This window comes from Chenopodium album, chromosome 4 (genome assembly GCF_948465745.1).
Source record: "Chenopodium album chromosome 4, dcCheAlbu1.1, whole genome shotgun sequence".
In the NCBI taxonomy this organism is placed as follows: domain Eukaryota; kingdom Viridiplantae; phylum Streptophyta; class Magnoliopsida; order Caryophyllales; family Amaranthaceae; genus Chenopodium; species Chenopodium album.
Window position 1 is genome coordinate 22,086,356 of NC_137837.1, and position 24,074 is coordinate 22,110,429.

The window sequence follows — 24,074 nt, forward strand, 5'->3', positions numbered from 1 at the left end:
ACAGGGGACTTCACAAGAGACTTGGCTGGAGTTTGAACAGGAGATGTAGATGGGAGTTTTGCTGGAGATTTTGGTGGTTTGGCTGGAGATTTGGATGGTTTATCAACCTCATCCCTGCTTGCCTTCTGCTTTCTATACATTTCATAGATGTGGGTGTGATGAGAGTGTGATTCTTCTGAACTAGGGGACTCACTCATGATCACAGGCAACCTGAAAAGCAAAAGCAACTAGGGGACTCACTCAATCATGCCTCAATCAATATGCAAGCACTTAACACAGCCAAACATCACAACCAGCAAGTATAAATGAGTATACAAGCACTCAAGACAGTCAAACATCAAACCAGCAAGTGTAAATGAGTATGCAAGCAGTCAAGACAGCCAAACATCAAACCAGCGAGCATAAATGAGTATACAAGCACTCAAGACAGCCAAACATCAAACCAGCAAGTATAAATGAGTATGCAAGCATTCAAGACAGCCAAACATCAAACCAGCAAGTATAAATGAGTATACAAGCACTCAAGACAGCCAAACATCAAACCATCAAGTTTAAATGAGTATACAAGCACTCAAGACAGCCAAACATGTAATCAAGAGGCTATAACAATGGGTCCTTTGTTCCTGTTTCAACCATGAAACATTCAAACTACTAAATTGGTTACTCTACTGAAGCCAAACATGTAATCAAGAGGACATATGTTATAACAATGTCGACAACTACAATAAAACTCTAACATTGTTTCATAACTGATAGCCCTCGTACATTGAATAGTGAACAATACATGCAATGAACAGTAAACCCTAAATCAAGTGAACAGTGAAGCCCTAATTCAAGTGAACAGTTAACCTTACTCAAATTCAGAATCACACATCCTCAACAAGGCCACATAACAATCGTGATTTATGCTTGATATCAACTAACCAATTCGTACTAACATGATCAACAACCTCACATAATCCGTAAAAATCATGAATTAAATTGAAAAAAACTCACGAAATCGCAATCATGATTTAGGGCAAATATTTAAAATCGCAAACACAAATATTCAAATACGAATCATGATTTAGGGTAAGAATTTAAATTCCCAAATTCCCAATCATAGTAATGGACAAAATCAAGATCCATGGCAAAGAAGTACAGTAAATCAAAATTATTCCATATAATCAAATTATTTCAAACAAAAAAAATTGAAAACATAATCAAGATTCAACAATTACTCCGTATAATCAAATTATTAAAAAAAAAAATTCAAAAAATACATATACAGGAAATCGAAAAAAAATCGATACCTGTCACCTTTAAAAAGGGCGGATTCACAAAATTAATTGAGGGCTTTGATTCATTTGAACAAGTACAGCACCGATCCACAATTTTTCCAACGATTTTGAACCCCAAATTGCCCAAATTGAAGAGGGAGGAGGAAGAAATTAGTCGTTCTTCAATGGAAGAGTGTAGAAAAATAGTGAAATGAAGAGAGAGAAAGCAACATTACAAAGTGAGTCAGAGTACCAAAATTCAAGGTAGACAATTCATTTAATTACAGCACAAGTACAAAGGCAAATATGAGGGTATTTCCGAAAGCACACATAATACAGCCAAAAAAAATGACGGTATATAGGTCATTTTGTGTTATTGTATGGCACCTGAAATTGTGAAATGTGACTAACATTTTGGGTGCCCAAAAATGGCTATCAATCGAGGACGGAGGGAGTATATTTTACTTTACAAAAAGTATTCATTTCTAAAAGCCTATCTTGAGTTAAATTCATCTCATTCAAGTGGAAATCAACTTTTCATGCCTATTCATTTCTAAAAGTATTGCTATGGAAGCTGACTTCACTCGTCTGATATTTGAAACTGACAACCAGTCCCTCTTTTTCAAGCTAAAGGCTGGGAGAAGCGAATGCTCGAGTCTTGGTGTAATCTTGAATGAATTTTTTTTTACCATGCTAGTATTTGCAGTTCTTTTGATGTTTCTTTTGTTGGGAGAAAGGGCAATTGTGTGGCTCATAAACTTGCCAATGCTAGTAGAACTTTTGATGGTTTAAGGGTGTGGATCGAAGAGATCCCCCCTTGTGTTGTAACTGAGGTGGCTTTTGATGCCCCTTAAGCTTTCTTAATAAAGTCTTGCTCTCTTCTCTCGTCAAAAAAACAAAGAAATTAACTTTTCAAGATCCAATGTTTTAAAATAGAGTGTAGCTAAGAGTTTGAGACAAGTCAAACTTGAGTTGGATTCGCATCATAACCACCCCTAGTCCGGAGATGCAATTGAACAGCAAAAAAAGAAAAGAGGCAAACATTTCCGTACACAAGAATAAACAAGGTAGATTAGGACTAAAACAAACTGCAACGAGACACTAGAAGACATGTTATATACTAGTATGCACCAAAACCACAGTTTCTTAATTTATATACAGATCCAATACAAAAATTGACAATCTTTCTGTATATAATACACAAAGTGTTTGAACTCCTCATCCAGCAATTTCACCTAGTTGAACAACTTCATCTTCATCAGGCTCACCTACTGCTGAAGAAATCAAAGACGCTGACTGAATCTTCCCAAGATGATCAAGCCGCATGAGAATAACACCTCTGAAAGAAGAAAATGAGAAACATGTTTAGATCAGCAAGCCGAAACTAACATCAAAAATATCTTGGCCAAGACAGCACTCAACACCAGAATTCTTTTAGTTACCTGGCATAACGTGATTGTATCGAGATATCACGAACTTTAATCCTGTTGATGGTTCCGCTCTGGCTAACCAAGATGATATGTTCATCACTTTCTCCATCTTCTGCCAAAGGGATGCAAGAGTATAAAGTTAATAGGAGTCAAATTTATACGCATGAAAAGATTAGAAAAGAGTAGCATACTTAAATGCAAGATTACCTGAGAGTGAAAATCCTACTACAAAAACAGCAGCTAATTGGTCTTCAGATGCAAACTGAAAATGCACATGAGATTTATATTTACAATCATACCCAAACCAAAATCCGCTAAAATTGTTCAAGTAGATCCAACTTACTTTATATCCAATCAAACCAACCCTATTTAGGGGTGACAGGCGGAAGCTGCTCAATGGAACCCGCTTCCCATAGCCGCTTTCTGAAACAAAAAGAAGCCATGGACCACTCGTTCCCTTCTTCCTGCATCAAACAAACACATATTCTTATAAGCTGCACACTTGCAGAGTTACTTTACAATCTAAGGTAAAGAAGCTAATATAAGAGACCACAAGGAAAAGATCAAGCAACTCCTCAAATGCCTCAATAAGGTGCAGATAATCTTACCATATACCATATTCATCTACATTTTGGTCCAACTCTTTTCTAAATGTTGCAGGTATGATATCCATGCTTGCCATCTTATCCCCATTTTTTAGTTTCATGGCAGTTGTACCTCTTGTATTCCTTCCAAGGGATCGAATCTGGAACCAATAGTACGACAACACAAGTAAATAACATGCTATTTCATTATTGAACAGCACCACTGCAGCATGATCGAGTATTAAGTGCACAACAGAAAGTGCAGATATCCAGATTATTATAGGCCTTATAGCAGTTAGATGCAACTTCATAACAAAAAGTATGTCTAGAAAGAGTTAAGAAGTTGTTACTTGGCAAACATAAACTAAAAATTGCTAGTATGTTCAGTATCAATAGCTTCAGTAGAGTAACCAATTCAGTAGTGGTAAGCCCAAGCGGTTAGTATGTTGTTCTTATCAGCTTTCAGTTCAATCATGTATATTCAGTAACTGTAACAAACCTAACACTACCAACTGAGTAAGCTAATAGATCTATTTTGAATTGAACTGCTAAAAAGTTTATAGCACATTCCAAATGCTCTTTGCATCAACAGAAGAGCTATAAGTACTATTAAAAGCATCACTACTTTGGTCCTAGTAATGGACTGAAAGTGACCAGATCAAACCATTATATTACACATTTTAGGTGCAAAATAAAGTCATGAATTTCATACACAGTTAGATACGTGGATCATCTATGCAACTTACAGTATCACCAGAGCTAAGAATGACCATTCCATTTTGGGAAGCCATTGCAATTAGGTCATCATTTGTGCAACACCGTACCCATTTCAATTCATCATCTTGAACCTGTCAAATAACATGTGGAGCATATAAATAAAACCTAGCTACTCGTACTTGTTGAATGGAAAGTAATACTTAAAATAATTGAATAGCAGATTATGCATAAGAGAAGACCGACCAACTGTATAGCGATTATTCCTGTTGATCTGATTGAAGAGAAATAGTTCAGTGACACTTTCTTGATGTACCCATTGGCTGTGAGCATTACTAGATATTGGTCATCAACAAATTCACCCACGGGAATGATGGATGTTATTCTTTCACCATCTGACAATGACAAGATCTGACATCCAAATAGAAATCAGAAGAGACCACAAATATTCCATGCAAACTAAATAGTTACATGTACCTGTATCAATGGTGTGCCAGCAGCAGTGCGTGTACATTCTGGAATTTTATATGCACGGGCAGAGTAAACGATACCCTTATCACTGCAAAACAAATCATGCAGAACAATTCAGTATAAAAACAGCTGCCTACACACACATGATCAAATAAAAAGAAAAACGCATACGATCAAATAGAGGACCTGAACTAGAGATTTGCATGAAGCATTCAAGGCTAAGGATGCATGAAATTAAGTCCAATCATGACTCATGAGGACAAAATACATTGAATTGCTAGAAGAATTTTCATACCTGAAGTAAAGTATATGATCATGAGAATGGCAGACAAGGAAGTCAGACATCATGTCATTCACTCGCATTTTCCCAACAGATTTACCTATAGTTCCACGTCCTTGAGCAGCAAATGTGTTGGGTTTCATTCTCTTAACATAACCCTTTTCACTGATAGCCTGGAATATAAAGGGTATCAATAAGATTGAATATTCAGCAAGAGGAAAAATAAGACAAAGGAAGTCCAGCACAAATTAACTACCAAGATCACTTCGTCATTGGGAATAACATCAATGTCGTCCACCTGACCACCTTCGTCATCATCCAGCATGGAGCGCCTGGGAGTTGCGAACTTGTTCTTCAGTTCAATAGCCTCTTGTTCAATTAACTACAACATACAGTAGGTTAGCTGTTAGCAACTTTGCAGCTAGACTAGTATTCTTCACTTGACAAAGCAATAGGCAAATGAGAGGAGCATAAAACTAAGGTTCCTAGTATGATAGATTATAATAGTTTTTAAAAAGTTCTCCACACTGGTAGAAAGAACATCATGTGATCCAGATGGAACAAGGCATGTTGGAGATAGGTAACTTGAAGATGGAAACAGAAAAGAAATGGGAACAAGGACACGGAAACAACCATTAAATTGGAAAAACAGGAATGGTAATTAAAAGATTTCTTAAGGAAAAAAAGTTTACTAATAGTTTGGCATAGTTTTGAAAATCAAATCAACAAACACTTCTAATCCTATTCTTATAATCCCCTAATTTTATCTTCGGTTAAAAATAGTTTGGAAATTCCATACTGACCAGTGGAAGTTGAAGGAGCAATGTGTAAATGGTATCACACAAGAATATTGAACAACATTTCTGTCTTTACCTGAAGAATTTGTTTCTTGCTCGACAATAACTCTTCCAATTTACAGATTTGTTCCATCAGCGATTTACCCTCATCAACAAATTTGTTTCTCTGGCAGCATCAGAAAGATTTAATTTAAGTATACAAATAGCAGGTGCATGTAGCCTAGCATACTAATGTTTGGAGAAAGATTTGCAGCACACCTCAAGAACAGTAAGCTTTCTTAGATTAATATCCAATATAGCTTCAGCTTGTTTCTGAGACAAACTATACTCTGCAAAAGTGGACACGTTAATATAATTACTCACATACTATTTTCGTTCCTTTGAGTTAGTTGCAATTACTATTTGCACAAAGATTAAAGAGGGTAGGAGAGATAATATTATAATTGGAGTTTTATGTAATAGAAAATAGGAAAGAGAGTGTTTAAAATGGATTTATAAGAAAAAATTAGAAAATAGAGTGTTGCATGTGATGTAGGTAAGGGGTAAAAGTGTAGAATACTTTACCTGAAATGGATGAGAGAGGAAGTGCAAGTGTGCAACCAACTCAAAGGAATGGACAAAAAAAGAAAGAGTAACTACTAACCAGAGCAAAAAAACTTGCGTGGACATGAGGTTTATACGCGCACAACTGACGTTGCATTGAACATAGTGGCCTTTATTTTAACATAATAACCTTTATTAAATTTCTGTGACTTTAATATTATTGTGAAGCTAAGTACGACATTATGTTGAACATAGTGACCTTTATTATTCATATTGACCACTATATAAAAAATTTCATTAAAAAAATTACCTCTTATTGCCTTTAAAAAACCAAAATGACTTTAATTTCAACATAATAACCTTTATTTTAATATAGTGACCCTTTTTTTTATTAATAAAACATCTTAGTGTCTGTAAAATTAGTGGTCCATAATAAAGTAATGTAAAGCAGGTCCATTTAAGAGTTTGTATAACGCGAGATACTGAGGTAGTATGTAAGTAAACCTCGTGTAGACGTTAAGACAAATCTAAATAAACCTCGCATGACTATGTTTTATCTTTAGATTAAATGACTAATAAAAGTCAAAGTAACCTTAATAGTGCCAAAAGTCAGAACAAGTAAACAAAAACCAAAGGAAGTATTATAAAAAAAAATGGAAAATGTCTTAGAAAAAAATATCTTAGTTTACACTATTCATTTCATTGACTTATCTTGTCAAATAGTACCTTAAACATCATTGTCTTTTTCAAAACTATACCTTGTTTCATTTTTCCGGTGAAAAAGTCAATTTTCCGGCAAATGACTTTTTTTCGACTTTTTCTTAGTGTGTGTAACACTTAACACTCCCTTCTTTAATTTCTTTACCTCACACAGTAAACTCCCTCTCCCACTAATGTATTGGCTCCAATTCTTATCCATCTGTACATCCTTGTTGCTTCTTTGATCGTCTTCCTTGAGTTCTTTCTCCCTACGGGTTTCCTTTCTTTTTATTCAATTTTTTTTTTTTAGGCAAAATGCTGGAAACTAACAAGGTTTTTTCAATGAACTTTCAAAGACCTGAATCGAATAGTTAAATCAAATTTATACTTTCTTCTAGTTTTTATTACATATCATATATCATACTTACAATTAACACAGCAAACATCCTTTTCCATCCAACAAAGAAAGGGATTAAACCCTAAACGTCCAGATATGTAACACAATTGGAACAAGTACGTACCACCAAAAACACCTACAGCTCCATTCCTCACGCTCTTTTAATTTTTATTGAATGACTTGCTTATAATCAGAAGATAACATAGAGAAAAGGAAGGGGAAAAAAGAAAGAAAAAACAGTGAGAAGAAAGGCGATTAAGAAGGGAAAAAATTTGGAAGAGACAGATTTAAGAACAGAGATCAGATGCGAGCTTCACCCGCACAAAAATGGGAGTAGTAAAAAAAGGTCAATAGCTTAAAATTTGACTTCTCCACTGGAAAAATGAAACGAGGTACTTTTGTAAAAGGGATGAATTTAAGGTACTATTAAACAAAAATATAAATTTCAAGTAAGGTACTAGATGGTCTAGATCACAAAACAAGCACAAAAATGAGGTACTTTTTGACAAATTTTCCTATAAACAAATCGCAATCACTTTTACCTAATATTTTCAGTTTTTTCAGGAGTTTTTTGCTTATTTGTTGATAGTCCCTTCAAGATCATCAGAGGTTAACTCTACCATATACAAGTGTAACTGAATTCTAATTTGTTGACGAAAATTAACATCACACTCATAGAAGATGCTCTCCCAAATACAAACTCAGAAGAAAGTTTCAAACAAATCTAAAATCAACCCCTCTTTTCCAACATCCCTTAAACAGCATTTAGGTCATCAAAATCAATTTCTAGAGACGAGTATGTATCGTTAACACAGTTGTTACTTGTCTCATGATAGAAATGATTCCCTTAAATTAAGTACTCCCTCCATTCCTTAAAAGTTCTTCCCTCTTTCCAATTCAGTCCTGCCCCTGTTGGCTTCATTACAACTTTGACAAGAAAAAACTCTTCTGTATACCCCCACTATCCATCTCCTTAGACCTGTTTATACCCTACCCCATTCTGCCTCAACTAAAATCACCATATCACCAATCTATTGTTTCTTTCTCTCTCTTATCTTCCCTCTCTCTTCTTTTTTTAACTCTCCTCCCACCTCCATTAGCAGATCATAATCCCTCATTCTTGCTCACTCAGCTACTTAATACCAGCAGGTTACAAAACTTACATATTAGCCAACTTTCAATGAGTCAATGCATTAATTTATTAATCATGACATAATAATTCAGGGTCAATCGGCTCTATGGGTACAATCATAAATACCCAATTGTTTGTTCAGAAACTACATAAGAACAATAGGGCCAATCAAATATATGAAAAGCAAATTAGTACTACTACTACTACTACTACAACAACAACATTAATCAAAGACCAAATTATGAGGAATTTTATTTTTTTTTCAAAGGGAGTTGAATGAGAAAGGGGAAGAAAGGAGGATGGGATTATATATAGGGTCCTGTGTTTAAGGGAGGTGCAGTTATTAGTTCTTCACTGGACAGGGTTTGAAGATGCGTGTTTTTACGAAGAGGAGCCCTAGGGACATGGGACAATAGGCCAACTTCTGCCTTTTTCCTTGTTATTGCATACCATAGGTCATACAAATTGCAAATTCAAGATTATTACATTATTTACGTGGAACTGTTTTACACACCTCGTCACCTTCCGTCAAAGAATATAGTACATTAAATTGGAAAGAACGACAACCTGACGTGATTTAACAAATTGCAAACAAGGTATCAGAAGCTTACTATTCATCAAATCTGCTGATGCCATTGCATTGCTTGATGCTTTCCTGATTACTTGAATAATTTCATCTAAATTATCAAGCCCCACAATGATACCCTTTATATAGAAACACAAGGGGGAAAAAAAAAATCAAACACAAGCTACATGTACAAGGAAACCACATAGGAAACATTTCAAGCTTTAACATTTTAAAGTACCTCCACAATATGCTGTCTCGCTTGTGCTTGTGAAAGCTTAAACTGAGCACGTCTTTCAACAACTGAGCACCTAAATTCAAGAAATGCCTGCAAGATTAAAATTCACAAAATCTGAGATGAGCTCAAAACAAGTAGCTAGTAACGTTTTACAAAACTGGAAAGTGTTGGAAACTGTCCGTCATGCATTCATATTCTAAACAAAACACAGCTTAACAGACACCATTAAATCCCAGTTTCCACACAAAGCCAGGCTCCATTAGATATCACAGTGAGTCAGTGACCCTTCTACAATCGATTGTACGGTCAAGTACAATTTATTGAAGAATATTTTAATTAAGTTTGTATTAAACGGCTGGATCCTCCAATAATGATGAATAACCTTCATCTCTTCACTTAAACAACCAACTTTCAGAAAATTGCTCACTTTCCAAGGTGCTCTATCTTTGGGGTTTGGGAACATTTGGGAGAAATCAATATACAAGAAAAAAAAATATACTTGTTTTTGGGCGAAAGCAATAAATTTAACAAGTTTAATGAAGTCAAGGTTTTCATTCGTCATTTTTACCCAAAGTTAGATAACGATTAAGTTAATCATTAGGATTAATATGCTCAAAAAGGTGCAAGAGGAGAGAAAATATCATCATTTGATACTCCTATAGGAAAAAGTTTTTTCTTACAAGTTTACTGTCCCCCATTTATAAGGTAACTGCTTCTACTATAAGGTACCCAGGCAGCTTATAATATGATCCCTTGGAGGACAAACGAATGGCTTCGATTACTTCATAATTTCATTGTAGAAGAGCTATGTTGGAAATTACACAATTACAGGCAGAAGGAAATAAGAATATCAAATGTATGCATGTAGGATAAGGGATAGCAGTCATAGCACATCTCAATATACTATATCAAGTTAAGTTACAGTATATCTTTATGCAAACTGCCATGATCTATTTACCTAGAGAAGATTATTTTATGCAGGCCCGTTATGTAATATGATTAGGATTAAATTGAAGATAAAGATTGACATGCTAATATCTTCAGACCAAAACTCCTAGACTCCTAGTACCAAATTTCTTTTCCTTTAAGGACCTGTTTAGATCATTGCAGGAGCTTTAGCATATCACTGACCATAGTATCTACAAACTAAAACATATTTACATATCTACTTTATAAAAGTGACCACAAATTTTACCCCGGTCCCTCCTTCCCCCAACCCTGTTCTTGCTCCTAGTTCTCAATATAAATGTTTCACCACCTTTTTACTGTTTTCAGAATTTATTTTATCCTTTAAATATTCCATTTGAAAATTACGTTAAATGAGCATATGCTAAAAAAGAGTGAAAACAGCTTCTTTTTTCAGTAGTTTGAAATGGTTACAAGGAGCATTGCATACATACAGATCTCCCTTCACCCAACAAACAGTGGCATGTGCTTTTGTTTTTATATTTGTAATTTAGTATTTATATCAGAAGATAAAATGTCAGTCATGTACATACTGAATACTAGTATCCCATAAGTACTTTTAATGGTAGTTTCTAGAAAGCACACAGATGCAACCTGCTAGGACCTCCACAAAGTGAGGGAAACTAGATCCAGACTGACGAAGAATTTCTCGTTGGAGATTGGACCATCTGAATGACTTTGTTTATCTCTAATTATAAATCATTAGGCGCTGCTAGATGCTACCTTTAAGAAAAGAATATTGTAGAACATTGATGCTAGTTCCCTCAACAAATTTATGAATGGGGAAGAGATCAATGTACTTTAAAGAAAGTTTTAGCTTTTCTTAGCACTCTTTTGTTCAATTATGAAGATTATGAAATATTGCACACTTGTTAGATTCCCTAAAGAAGTACAGGACTTGTTATTTAGCTAAAAGGCACACTTAGCCAATACATAATAAAGAAAAACTTCCTTCGTTTCTATTTAGATGACACGTTCAATTTAGGCACACACTTTAAAGAGAGGAGAGAGAATGTTAAAGCAAGCGGGTAGACCATGTGCTTTAGCTTATTTAATCAAGTTTGTAGTGGGGTCAACCAAAAATAAGCTTCCCAAAAAGGAATACATGTCAACTAAAACAAAACTTCCCAAAAAGGAATACGCGCCAACTAAAAAAAAAAAAAACGGAGGGTAAATACTATAAGTAAATAACAGAATCAAATTGTTACCTGAAGCAACTCTTTCAAGCCCATCAGTTTAGGTTGTCCATTAAGAATCCTGTACGTTTAATGATAATTAATTATCAAAGGAAGCCTCAGAAAAGAAGTGATCTAGTTAATTCATTTAAAAGGAAGGAGCACATCAAAAGTCTATTTAGCAAGGACGGATGCAACTTTACATCATTTTCATAAATTTCAAAAATCATCAGTGGATGAGAAGTATGATGAGGGATACCAGAACTTACCCAACCATGTTGCAATTGAAGCTGGACTGAAGTGCAGTAAGACGGTACAAGTTATTTAGAACAACTGACGGTTCAGCTCCCCGCTTCAACTGCAAAAATGTTATAATAATATGGATAAGTGGATCAGCGATATGGTAACATATTATAGATTTAGCTTACCAACACTAGGAATTCCCTACCTCAATCACTATACGCATCCCAGAACGATCACTTTCGTCACGGATGTCACTTATTCCTTCTAGATTCTGCATAAAAAATAATGGAAATGGTAACATGTCAAGTTAGCATTCAGCATGTAATAGCATGTAGTCCATTTAACTATTTAAGAGTTACATGCATATTAGGCATTAGATACACAAAAGACCAGCAGAAGAATAGGGATAAACATTATTCCTCCTATTATCATAGAATCAGAATCTAGTCCAGTCACATAAGCACAGTAAAATTTCCATAAGCGCTTATAAACAGCACTCATAATTTCGGGCAGCTAATTCATGTTATCTATCAACCTCTTCCTCATCCTCCACAACTGGATCTTTGCCTTTATTCCAACTTTTCCTTGACTTTATATTAAATAATAATATAACATTATGTCACTTTAGATTACCAATATTAAAACAATGTTACTCTACAATATCTATGTAATTTTCTTAATGTGTAAAAACTGCTAAAATGACCCAACTACCCAAGACTTGGATCAGAAGGAGTATGTAGACTGCTAGAAATCTCTCCTGTGCAGGCAGGCTTCATTTGGTCAAGGTGTTTTCTCTAGAAAGGAAAAGGCAATCCTTCAGGAAAGCTGTGGTGTCCTAGAAGCACACGTGTCTTCCCATTTTCCTAAAGTATGTGGGGGATAGAATATCACTTCTTTGGGTGAATGGAATAAATCTGCAGTGGTTAAGCTTCTTTGGGATCCTTCTCACAAGGCTGACAATATGCAGTTTATATAAGTGCATATATTTATTTCAACAACAAGAATTTATGGTCCGCTGGTATTCCTAAGAAATGTTCTTCGGTTATGAAACTCTGAAGTGCCAGGAGTTTATTGATGGTATTGGTGTATGGTCCTCTTTCATTCATAATGGTAACCTCAGTATCCTAAGATAGATTGAAGAGAGGTTTCCTCATGATAAGGCTTCCCCAAAAAGTCTTTTTATTACATGGCTTGCTTTGTGGAACAAGCTGGTTGCTAAGCACAGGTTGACTTTGTGGCCTGCTCCTTGTGACCCTCTTTGCTTCTTTTGTTTGACTGAGAATTAGTGTGTGTGTCTCACTTGATTTTTGCTTGTTCTTATTCTAAAAACATTTGGAGACGGGTGAATGATTTCATTGGTTGCAGGGAGCCAGCGCAGGGGTTTACTGAGGAAAAGCAATGGCTTATTAAGCATCGCTGGAAGTCAAGTGCAAAAGGAGGGTCTATGGCCATGTATTTACAGAAGCTATTCACAGCATCTGGATACAGAGAAATACTTTGATGTTCTCAGGCAGTTGCAAGTCTTCAGATTCTGTCTTTAGGGATAAGATAATTGTTAGTATAGCACTGATGTATGGTTTTCTATTTTTCCTGGTCCTTTACTTTGAGTGAACCCTTTCCTAGAAGGTGGCATCCAAAGTTCTGAGTCCAGTTGGGGTTTGTGTGGCCTGTTTAGGATGTTGGTGCTTGGTGCTTGTTACAGTCTTGCCTTACGAGGCTGTAATTTTTTCTCCTTTTGGCAATTTGGCCCAAAAAAAAAAAAAAAAAAAAAAAAAAAGAGTATGTTAAACAGTCAATTCTCATTTTATAGCATCAGATCAGTGATTCAGTATCCCTTGCAGGTTAACAACCTCTTTTAACAAAGGACAGAAACAAAAATCTTTAGTTTGATAGCCTTTATAGTTTATATTACCAATTTATACAGCATATGGTTGGCTGGATGGTCAATCTTTAATAGCCATCCGGGAAATTTAGAAATCTACTCAAATAAACAAATCTAAGCACAGATAAGCAACTTAGAGAGGACAATTGAGATTGAGAGCTTGAAACAAAAAATAAATAAAAAAACATTAGCGTACAGGCATGTTCATATGGTAAAATTATTCATCCACGCATATTGGACATAGTACAAGTTCCCAATTATATGCTTTATAGACCATGCAATTCACATGTTGGAGGAAAAAGCTACCTTATTTTCAACATGTTCGGCTATCTTCTCAACTAGAGTGGCTTTGTTTGTCTGGTATGGTATCTGTTTCATTTGTAAACACCGCAAATTAGATCATACTTGGGAGGATAGGAAGTATCATTCAAAGAGAAAAGGTAATCACAAGACAGATGCAGACCTCTTTTATAATAATAGCTGTACGTTTAGTCTTAGAATCGAATTGTTCTATCTCAGTTTTTCCTCTTATGACAATGCGTCCTTTCCCGGTCCGATATGCATCAAGGATTCTATAGTGCATTAGACAGAAGTCCAGGTTATAAACCAAAATACCAAATACATAACGACTTTGATAAAACTTTTTTTTTTCAAAAAGAAGTTACTAAAGAAACTATTGAATTTGTTTTTAATATTCCACACATATTAGATTTCTAGTATTAACTCTATCAGTGGGTTCCCTGATCGTTTAGGAAACAAATACAACAAAGCCTTAGTTCCAAAATGGGTTAGTAACATGAATCGTCATAAAAAACCGTACAATATTATTAAAAAATAAATATAAAAAAAAAAGGACATAACAAGGATAAGGGAATTTGAAAAAGTTTGAAAAAAGGTGAGTAAAGTGAGAAAAAGGAAAAGCATAAGGAAATTTTAAAATAAAAACCCAGAATAAGATTTAAGAAAGTTTTCAAGGAGAGGTTAAAATGTTGGGAGTAAAAAACATACAGGTTTGAGAAAACTTTAGCAAGGGAAATCAATACAGTTCATAAAACATTAGTGGTATAAAATAATAAAATAAATACAAAAATAAATTTAAAAAGTATATATATAATCACGACCCTCCACAACGCCTATCCAACACAATTATTTCCTCAATCCCCAAAGCACTCATGTCACTCTCAAATCACCTTTTTCCAAGTTTTCTTAGGTTTTTCCCTACCTCTTGCAACCCTAACACTTTGCGATTCAACTTGGTCTCCTTACATGGCCAAACAATCTTAAGCGATTCTCCTCATCCTGTACTCAATCCATGTTACTCCTAATAGTTACAGTTAGTAAACGAAGGGAAGGGCCACACACCCATCACAACATACGCATCTTCGGCACCTTCATTTTATGCATGTGGAAATGCTTTACGGACCAACATTATGTACCATATAACAATGCAGGCCTTATTGCCGTTTGTTAAAAGTTCCCTTTTGATCTATGAAGCACACTGGGATCACATAAAAAAACATGTCGCACTCTTCCACTTCAACCAGCTCGCTTTAGCCTATGAGCTACATCTCCATCCAATTCTCCATTATTCACGCACTCTTCCACTTCAACCAACCCGCTTTGATTCTATGAGCTACATCTCCATTTTTGTCTCCATCCTTTTGAATAATACATCCCAGATTCGAAAAAACCTTGAAACCTTGGACAATCTTTCCAAACAAGGTGATCATCCCTACCTCACTTTTTCTCACACAGCTAAACTTACATTCCAAATACTCCGTCTTACTTCTGCTCACCTTAAAGCCACGAGACTCCAAAGTCCGTCTCCACAATTCCAACTTACTTTTCACGCCTTCTTTTGTTTCATCAATCAACACAATATCATGCACCAGGGTATGTCATCTTGAATTGAACTCGTCAATTCGTCCATGACTATAGCAAAAAGAAAAGGACTAAGTGTAGAACCTTGATGAACTCCAATTGTAATAGGGAACTCTTCGGTCTTCCCAACAATGATTCTTACACTTATGCTAGCTCCCTCCTACATGTCCAAAATGATGTCAAACGCCTTTCCTTGTTAAAGCCCACCAAAGAATCTCCCTTGTTAAATCCCACCTTATAATACCAAAAATATATTTCTCATCCCTGATTATTTTATCACAAGTTAATTCAAGCAGAATGACATTCCCTTAGTTTCTCTCCCTTCTCGTGCTTCTTCCATAACTCTTCTTCCCTTCCCTATCTCACATCTGTCCCTTTGTTACCCATCTGATTCCCTTCTATTTGAATCATTTTTAGTTTATCATATAAACATTTGCATACAATATGAACAAGGAGGACTCATACTTCTCACTTTCTCAATGTCATTCACTACTACGAGATCGGGTATTGATATGCAATTCACTAATATTAGACCAAAATGTATTGCTTTCATGTATAATTCACCTTTTTTTTAATTTGTGGTGGCATTAGCAAATTAAGTAACTACAGATGGAGAAACATGATCATTTCTCACATTTGGTTTCAACCTTTAAGGTTTGGTTCTTTCTGCCCTAATTTGCTTTGCTGCTGACATACTGTAGTTGAGACAGAAAACATAGTTGAATTTGCCTGAAAGATTTCTTCGTAATTGAATTATATTTCATAATGACATTAACTTCTGTTCTTCCCCTCTTTTCTATATGTTCAAAAATTATTGTTCCTTGTATACTCTGCTCTTCTACTTTTAACATCTTCCATTTGATGGGGGAAAGGGAAAGAGCTTGAGTGATCTATAAGCAACATTGGAGATTAAATAATTATCTCTTATTGATATTTTACCTAAATCTATTAGAGTGTTTCCTGAAGCAAGTGTAGCACTACAAACAAAAATTAGAAAATAAATACAAAAGAAGCAGTCACAAATGATGCAAAAACAAGTCAACCAGGAGGACAAAAAAAAAAACTTCCTCCGTTTCCTTATAGTTGCAACACACACTTTACATGGTATTTAAGAACAGTGGTCCTCACATGACATAATACACTTAAAATGGGTTTAAAATGTTGTTAGGAGTATAATCAAGTGGGCCATGTGCTTTAAATTAGGGTAATAGTACAATTTTCACTTTAAAAACCTTCTTTTTATAGTGTGTTGCAACTATTATGACATTTCCATTTTAGGAAAGTGTTGCAACTATAAAGAAACGGATGAAGTATAAAATAAAATAAAATAAAAAATGACAACCACTATATAAAAGGAAAGGAATTTATGTTTTTAAAACAGTAATTTTAATAAGATTCCTAAAGAATGGAAGGACTAAACAAGAGATATTTGCCACAAAATGTATAAATAATGCAGGCTTAGGTGGTACGAGGAAAAAACGATGACATTAAAGGGAAAAGAAGAAGATCTGGTAATGGGGCTAGTGGATGCAGGGAAGGATCCCAAAAACCAATATTGTCATATTTCTTTAAATCCAAATGGCCTTATCTAACCCATTCTGACCACAGAAATTAATATTTATCCCCGAATTCTGTAACTGCCAAAACTCCCAATAAACGATTACACCATTGTCTGTCTTACCAACAACGGTATCACAAACTAATTTATTTTGTTTTAATGTCCTTTTTTTCAAGGGGCATAAACAGTCAATTTACATCCAAATGAATTTGCACTTTAGACAGCTAAATTGCCACAGTAGTGACAAGTAAAACTACCACATCAAAATTAGTTGGTAATTTTACAATATTGGCAGGTTTTTTTTTTAACTTCTTCTTCCAGTTTTTTATACAAGAAATATTTTTTTTCCCTATAATAGAAGTTATGTTAAAATGTTGCCGATCCATTCAGCAGATGTTTCTGTAGTCTAAGGGGAAGAACATGAAGGGACTCCAAAGTCTGAATCTCAAAGTACTTCAAACTTTAATCACTACAAGCAGCGATATTTTAGTGTTCTCCAGCTTCTCCCATCCCTTTAACTCCCAATAGAGTAAAAACAAAAGATACCTAGCAGGAATCAAGCAGGGTAGGTATGCCAGATGCATCATTTTTGTACCCACCCATCAAACCACATCCATGCATGTCCCAACTGAAGGTGATCTAGAGAGACATTTATCCATCTCATTGCCATTCTGAAATTCATTTAACCCTTCAAAATGTAGGAAGAGAACACAAGAATCCTCTAAAACTCATTTACAATTTCAGTAAATATTCAAGAGGAGCCTATAACTCTCTCGCCTGTAACAGAAATATAGTAGCCACCATATGGATATAGAAACAGATAGGAATCCTGAAATTTTAGTTCCAGTAGCTATAATTTCCAAAATAATCAATTGTCTCTAATATGACCCACTTTCTTTTTCATAACCTCATAATTGGTTTTTTTTTTTTAAAATCTCAAATAACATCAACAGATCTCATAAGCAGATATAGATAGTGAAGATTACAATAACACCCAGCGAGGAACCCAGTCAAGCCAAGGCCTTGGAATGTTATGTTCTACACCAGCATTACCCTTGAAAACCATGAAGTGACAATGATTGTGACTTTTACAAATTCCATCAACAAGAACTACCCAAGGAATTCCCTGTTGTTTTTGAACTGTATCTATATCACAAGACTACAAGAGTGTTCTAACTGTAAGTAAATTCATTTATAGATTCTAAACAAAAAGGATATGATACAGTATATAATCACTGTAAGAGTGTTCTAACTATAAGAAAATAATGCAAACAAACATCTTGTTCAGGTTTTCCAACTGAACAAACTATATAATCACTACACAAATGACAGAGAAGTCAAGCAACATAAAACTCTTACCATATTTAGAAAAGCAACTAAAGCAAGCTTAAATATTAGGGGCGGGTGCTTTTCCTATTAAAAGTAAAATTATATTTTGAAGATGACAAAGATGAACATAAGCTTACCCAAGGTTACCCATAATAAGACCTCCAGTCGGAAAATCAGGTGCTGGCATGGATTCCAACAGCTCCTGAAGCTATTACAAAGGCCCCAAAACAAGATTAATAGATTTACCCAAAAAAAACAGAAATCTTAATTATTTTCACATATATGTAAATAACAGTAAGAAAACTTGTACAGAACTGCTATGAACTTTTCAAAAGCATATAAAGCAACACATCACCGTGGCATATTATTAAATAAAATGTTAGTTAAAAATTATATCAAGTTTTAGATTGATCAAAATAGATATATATATATATATATATATATATATATATATATATATATATATATATATATATATATATATAATGGTTAGGATAAGAGAATAATAGAGTTTGATTGTCAATAAATAATTCAAATTAACTCTAAATGTAAATTAAATACAGCTATGTTAGGTAATTTGAAAATTAACAATTTTTATACCATTGAAAGAAGCTCAAAATACGCTTTTACATAAGATTCATTATTATATGCCTGACAATATTATCAGGGTTAGAGAGAGAGGGTGGGGGGAGAGAAAGTGAGAGAAGGACAAATAAAAAATTAAAGACAAATTACGTCTAGAGAAGATGGTGATAATGCAGGTAAACGTTTTTAATAAACCATGTTCAAAGAAGATGGAAATATATACATATATTGATAAAGTTGCTTAATTTTTCTATTAATGAAAATTTAATTATGTTGGTGATTTTCCTTATAAACCTTGAAAAATTAATTATCTGTGTGCATATATCTAATAATTTAAAGAGGGAGAAAACTAAAAATGGAAACCAAGCCTCACAAGACTCTGAGCTTATATTCATTGCTACATGAAAGAGAAATAACATTGCAGAAGCATGCAGTGAATCCTGGACTTCCCACAAAGGCTTCATAACATAGATCCATGAGGCAAAGTGGAGGCATCAACAAGTTCTAGCTTTTGAGTTTATCAGAGAATCTCTAACAAAGGGAGGAACAAGGAGGAATGAAATTTACATATACCCAAAAGATATTGGGTACAAAGCCTAAACACCACTACCATATTGCATCAAAGATCAAACGAGAGGCATGTTTATCAAAAATATTTGAGGCTTGAAGAGTAGAACTTACTGTAGCTTCTGGATTATGAATCAACACAGAAAGTGCATCGACCAACTCTCCAAGATTATGAGGGGGGATATTAGTAGCCATTCCTACCTGGATACAAGGATAAAGCAGCGTTAGTTCAAATTCTTGACCAAAAATTGAGCCAGTCGACATACTAAGTATAGGTGCAAGGAGGATTGATAATATTGATAAGATTATAATACAAACAGTACCGCTATTCCAGAAGAACCATTCAACAATAAATTTGGTATACGAGAAGGAAGCAGTGATGGCTCTTGCTGTGAGCTATCGAAGTTAGGAACAAAATCTACCTGCATCAATAACAATAGATTAATAAGTAAAACTCTAAAGCATAGAACTTGGTAGTATAAACTCTTGAGAGTGATTTGATAGAGAACTGACAGTATTTAGGTCTAAATCCGCCAACAACATTGCTTCAGTTAATGCCTGCATAAAATAAATTGAACAATAAAGTAATACCTAAAAGCCTAGCAGCAATGAATCAGACTATAGAGACGTGTACCAAATATGATCAGAACAATCCTTTAAGGTAAAGCATGGTGCAGAAAGATAACAGGAGTTTACTTGTAGTCTACATTCTGTGTATCGCATTGCAGCAGGAGGATCAGAATCAATTGAACCAAAATTTCCATGTCCTTGAATGAGTGGGCTCCTTAGAGAGAAATCCTTCAAAACAAAGCAACAGTTTCCAGTTGATTCTTGAGTTATTTCAACATATAGATAAGCCAAGGAAAGAAGCTTGCAGCAGAGTAAATCATATAAAGACTATGCATCTAAATAAAAAATGCAGGCATGGCTTCTTCAATGAAATGAGAATGTGGTTTTCAAACAGTGGCTCGAGCTTAGTTGCTTTCTAAAAGGTCTGTACATATATTCTCTCAAGTCTATTGTATATGGGCTTTGAGCCGTTTACATTAACCAATAAATCAAACATCATGCCAACAAGAATAACCACTTAGACATAGAACGTATGATCATGATAACACTAGCACTTAAAACATATCTATATATAGCCAAAAAATATCATGTCAATAATATACTTGAGAGATCTTCATACAAAGGTGTCCAAAACTTTTTCAAGAAAGACAAGTCCTTTTTTATGGAAAAGAAAGAAAAGTTCTCTTAGAGGAATAAATGATCAACATTATTTCAAAAAGAATTCTTTCAAGAGCCTAATAAAGACAATATGCCTTGACATTTTTCAATGATAGATTTATATGAAACAAATTTGGAGGAAGCATCATCCTTGGATTTTAAAACCCAAAACACAGGCACTCAACAAATGTACCTACACTCCTACAGAGCCAAGCCTCATTTGACTTTTCTTTCTAGGCCCACTTGAAAGAACATCTCTTCTAGAATTCACTCCACAGTCGCCACCTTGTCGGCCACTTCAGATAACAATTAAATTTTTCTACATGCCGCATGCATTATGACATGAAAAACTTAAACACAATTCCAGATTATAAGAAAAAGATCAGTCATATATCAACATTCATCATAAAGCTAACAGACATAATGTCCTCATTGGAAGACCAATGAGAACAAGGCATACTCAAGACAAACCCCCACATCTGATTTCCTCCATTAACTCAGCAGGTGAAAAACCATGCAACAGCAACAATCAAAAGAAAGCTTGCAACAAATTATGACCAATTAAAAGCCTAAAGAAACAAAAGAGTTGATGATCCACTGAATAGTATGAAACTATGGCACGTATCTGTCTTACCTGTGCCATTCGCACCAATGACTCGTAAACAGCAACATCTCCATGCGGATGAAATTTTCCTAAGACCTTCAGTGTAAATATAACATATTATGTGTTCAGCTTGCCAAAGGGCACAAAGATTTCAAGATATCAATCAGATTACTGTTCAGTTTTTCTAACCTCTCCAACAACTCTAGCACACTTTTTGAAAGGTTTTCTAGATGAAAGGCCCAATTCATGCATTGCAAATCTGCACCCAGAACATCATACAAGCCGGTCAATATCGAGGTCTCAAGACCACGTTAAAGTGTGCAATCTCCTTAAAGCACAAATCTTTTGAATCATAATGAGATTGTTGGGGGTTGGAATGGAGTTTTATACCATCAGTATGAGACTCCATAGCATTAAATGCTCAACCAACCATTGGAATGGATTCTACAACATTCCAAAAGGCCCAAACAAACAACATGGTATCGGTTCCCAACCCATTCCATTTCCAATTTGTTGAACCAAACGACAACTTAGTGCAAACTACACACTACATTGCACGATGCTGAAAATGGGTTTATTTCTAACAATTTAAAGAACAAGTACTCCATATAAGAACGCTATACGCGATTAAATTCTATGAAAATTAAGCCGAACTAGCTCAATGCAAGTACACTACACCAGCTTTTTGCAAATTCTATAGTCAAATGAAGTCAATATTCCAATATCCTGTTCAAATAACTACAATAAAAGCATAAATTTTCCCAAAAATAAACCATCAAATTAAAAAAACGACACTCACAGAATTCTCCGATGAACAGGCTTAAGTCCATCACGAACATCGGGCAAAGCTCGGCCGAGCAAAACCGACATAGCATACGCCATATAAGCCTCAGTAGCCTCCTTATGAAGCTCAGTAGGTACAATCCTCTCACCACTAATACCCCTATCCAAAAGAGAAACACTACCATTACCATCTTCTCCATTAACAACCCCTGCTTCACTCTCCTCCCTTCGCTTCGCTTGAATCGTTGGACGCCGAGGATTTTTAACAGAGAAGAAACGGAGCTCCGAAAATGGCCGAAGCTTCGAGAAACTAGGGGACCGCCATAAATGGTGGTTGTAGCAGCGGAAGAGGCGAATGCCGGCGGTAGAGAAAGCCATGGAAGAAGGATTTGAAGGAAGGAGATTGCAATTGAAGGAATGGATGTTCATTCCATTGAAAAATGGGGCAAAATGGAAAGGATTTGAGACTATTGAGAGTAGAGAACGAGAGGAAAGAGATTGTCTGGATAATACTAAACCCTAAAATTAGGGTTTATGTTAAAGCTTTATGGTTATGCGCGCCAAATTTTTATTTTTTCTTTTTTTGGTTACTTAATTTTTTTCATAATGCTTTTGTAGTTTTAACGAGTCTATATTGGTTCGTGTTATGCGCAGGTTAGATACATATAGAAAATTTGGAAAAGTTCAATAGTAATTTTCGTCCCTTACAATTTCAATGAATGTTTTTTGGAAAAAATTTTGTAATCGTTGCAGGGGTGACTAAATCTATTGAGATTGTCTTAATCTCTACTAAGTAGAGTCCACTTGGTCTCTACTCACCAACCTTTTTGGCGTTTGGTATTGTTTTTAATGTCATTGGTGTACCAAAAATAACCAAGACAAGCCTAGTTGGTATTCTTCTTTGGTACCAACGAACTTCTAATTGGTATATCTTTTGATATCAACGACTCTGTAATTGGTATTTTACTATATGTCTATATATATTAATATAGATTAACGTCCACCTGTGTCTATGATGGAAATTCTTAAACAGAAAGATAACTCATTTGATATATAAAGTTCAAGGGGATAACTTCCCTTCTTGAACGAAACTTTTATTTAACTTGAAAAGATTACAACACTCAATATATATATATATATATATATATATATGTATATATATATATATATACACACACACACACAACAAACAAACTGAAATCTTAAACAGACATAAGCTGAACTAGAGTTTTCTCTACTCAAAGAGATATGGAGAACCAATCTGTCTCTTAAGGTTAGTATTTTTCTCTAGAGGTCTCTCTAATGCTTTCAAAGGAATTCTCTAGCTAACTCTTCCAACTCTGCCTTGACTTCTTTGCCTAATGCTCTTTATATAGGGGAAGTCTCACAAAGGTCATTGACACTTCTATGGCTTACGGAAACCATGACTCAGCAAGTGAATATCGTTCACTGCTTTTCCAAAGATTTTATTAAACAAAAAAAATGTGCTACAACAATAAAAGTAGGATACATTATTGCTGGTGTGGGCTCAGGACTTCATCACATCTTGTAGACCACCATTAATGTCTTCATAATGGACATACATTTGGTTGTCTTCTTCTATACTGAGATCCATCACAAATTTGGCAACATAGGATTCATCCCATGTGACAAAGATCTCCAATAAGTGTTTTTTCCTTCTAAAGATAAATAATTCCTAGCTTAAACTTGTTCAAGATAATCATACACTGATTCACCATGTAATACTCCTTCTAAATAATTTCTTAACCATTAAGGTGCTACTATACTATTGTAGTATTTCCCACATGTATTATGACGGGTGGTTCTTCCTTTATTGCTATATATGAATTGGTTAAGATACTAAGCAATATAGAAAAATCCATAAGCTCTTGCCTCTGTAGGATCTTTTACTCATCTCTGCTGGATATAGATTGGATCTTTGACTTTGCGATGAACATCTTCAACTTCCTTTGTATCTTGTTGCATCATAAATTATCCTAAATACATACTTCTGGAATTTTGTAAGCTTCTCAAAGAAAATAGTATTATTATCAGGAAATGGTACAATACTATGAACCATTCCATAATCCCAAGCTCGGTAGTGCTCCGCCACATATGGTCCCCTCCATTCCAGAGATCGAATGTGGATGAATTGACACAGTACC

The 24,074-nt window shown here is 34.9% G+C and overlaps 1 protein-coding gene across 1 annotated transcript; it reads right to left on the bottom strand.

Moving 5' to 3' along the window:
* Positions 1-2,308: 2,308 nt before the first annotated feature.
* LOC145626834 (DNA gyrase subunit A, chloroplastic/mitochondrial-like) lies at positions 2,309-22,415 on the bottom strand. The gene is made up of 27 exons (XM_081679299.1): positions 21,926-22,415; positions 21,316-21,385; positions 21,157-21,222; positions 19,992-20,093; positions 19,809-19,853; positions 19,619-19,717; positions 19,410-19,496; positions 18,281-18,351; positions 13,839-13,947; positions 13,682-13,744; positions 11,699-11,764; positions 11,520-11,608; positions 11,284-11,332; positions 9,113-9,199; positions 8,918-9,011; positions 5,794-5,864; positions 5,612-5,701; positions 4,995-5,120; positions 4,754-4,911; positions 4,465-4,546; positions 4,234-4,398; positions 4,020-4,121; positions 3,298-3,434; positions 3,033-3,153; positions 2,897-2,951; positions 2,702-2,801; positions 2,309-2,598 (listed from the first exon to the last, which is right to left on the bottom strand). The coding sequence occupies exons 1-27, from the start codon at positions 22,336-22,338 to the stop codon at positions 2,478-2,480; spliced, it is 2,838 nt and encodes a 945-aa protein (XP_081535425.1). The 5' UTR covers positions 22,339-22,415; the 3' UTR covers positions 2,309-2,477.
* Between the last annotated feature and the right edge of the window lie 1,659 nt (positions 22,416-24,074).

Excerpts from the sequence above, each read along its gene's own strand:
- LOC145626834 (XM_081679299.1), bottom strand. The coding sequence starts at position 22,338 with ATGAACATCCATTCCTTCAATTGCAATCTCCTTCCTTCAAATCCTTCT. Across the intron at positions 5,865-8,917 it reads ATCAGCAGATTTGATGAATA|AGTATAGTTTGTCTCAGAAA; the intron begins GTAAGCTTCTGA and ends CCACTTTTGCAG. Across the intron at positions 5,121-5,611 it reads GCAAGAAACAAATTCTTCAG|TTAATTGAACAAGAGGCTAT; the intron begins GTAAAGACAGAA and ends TGTATGTTGTAG.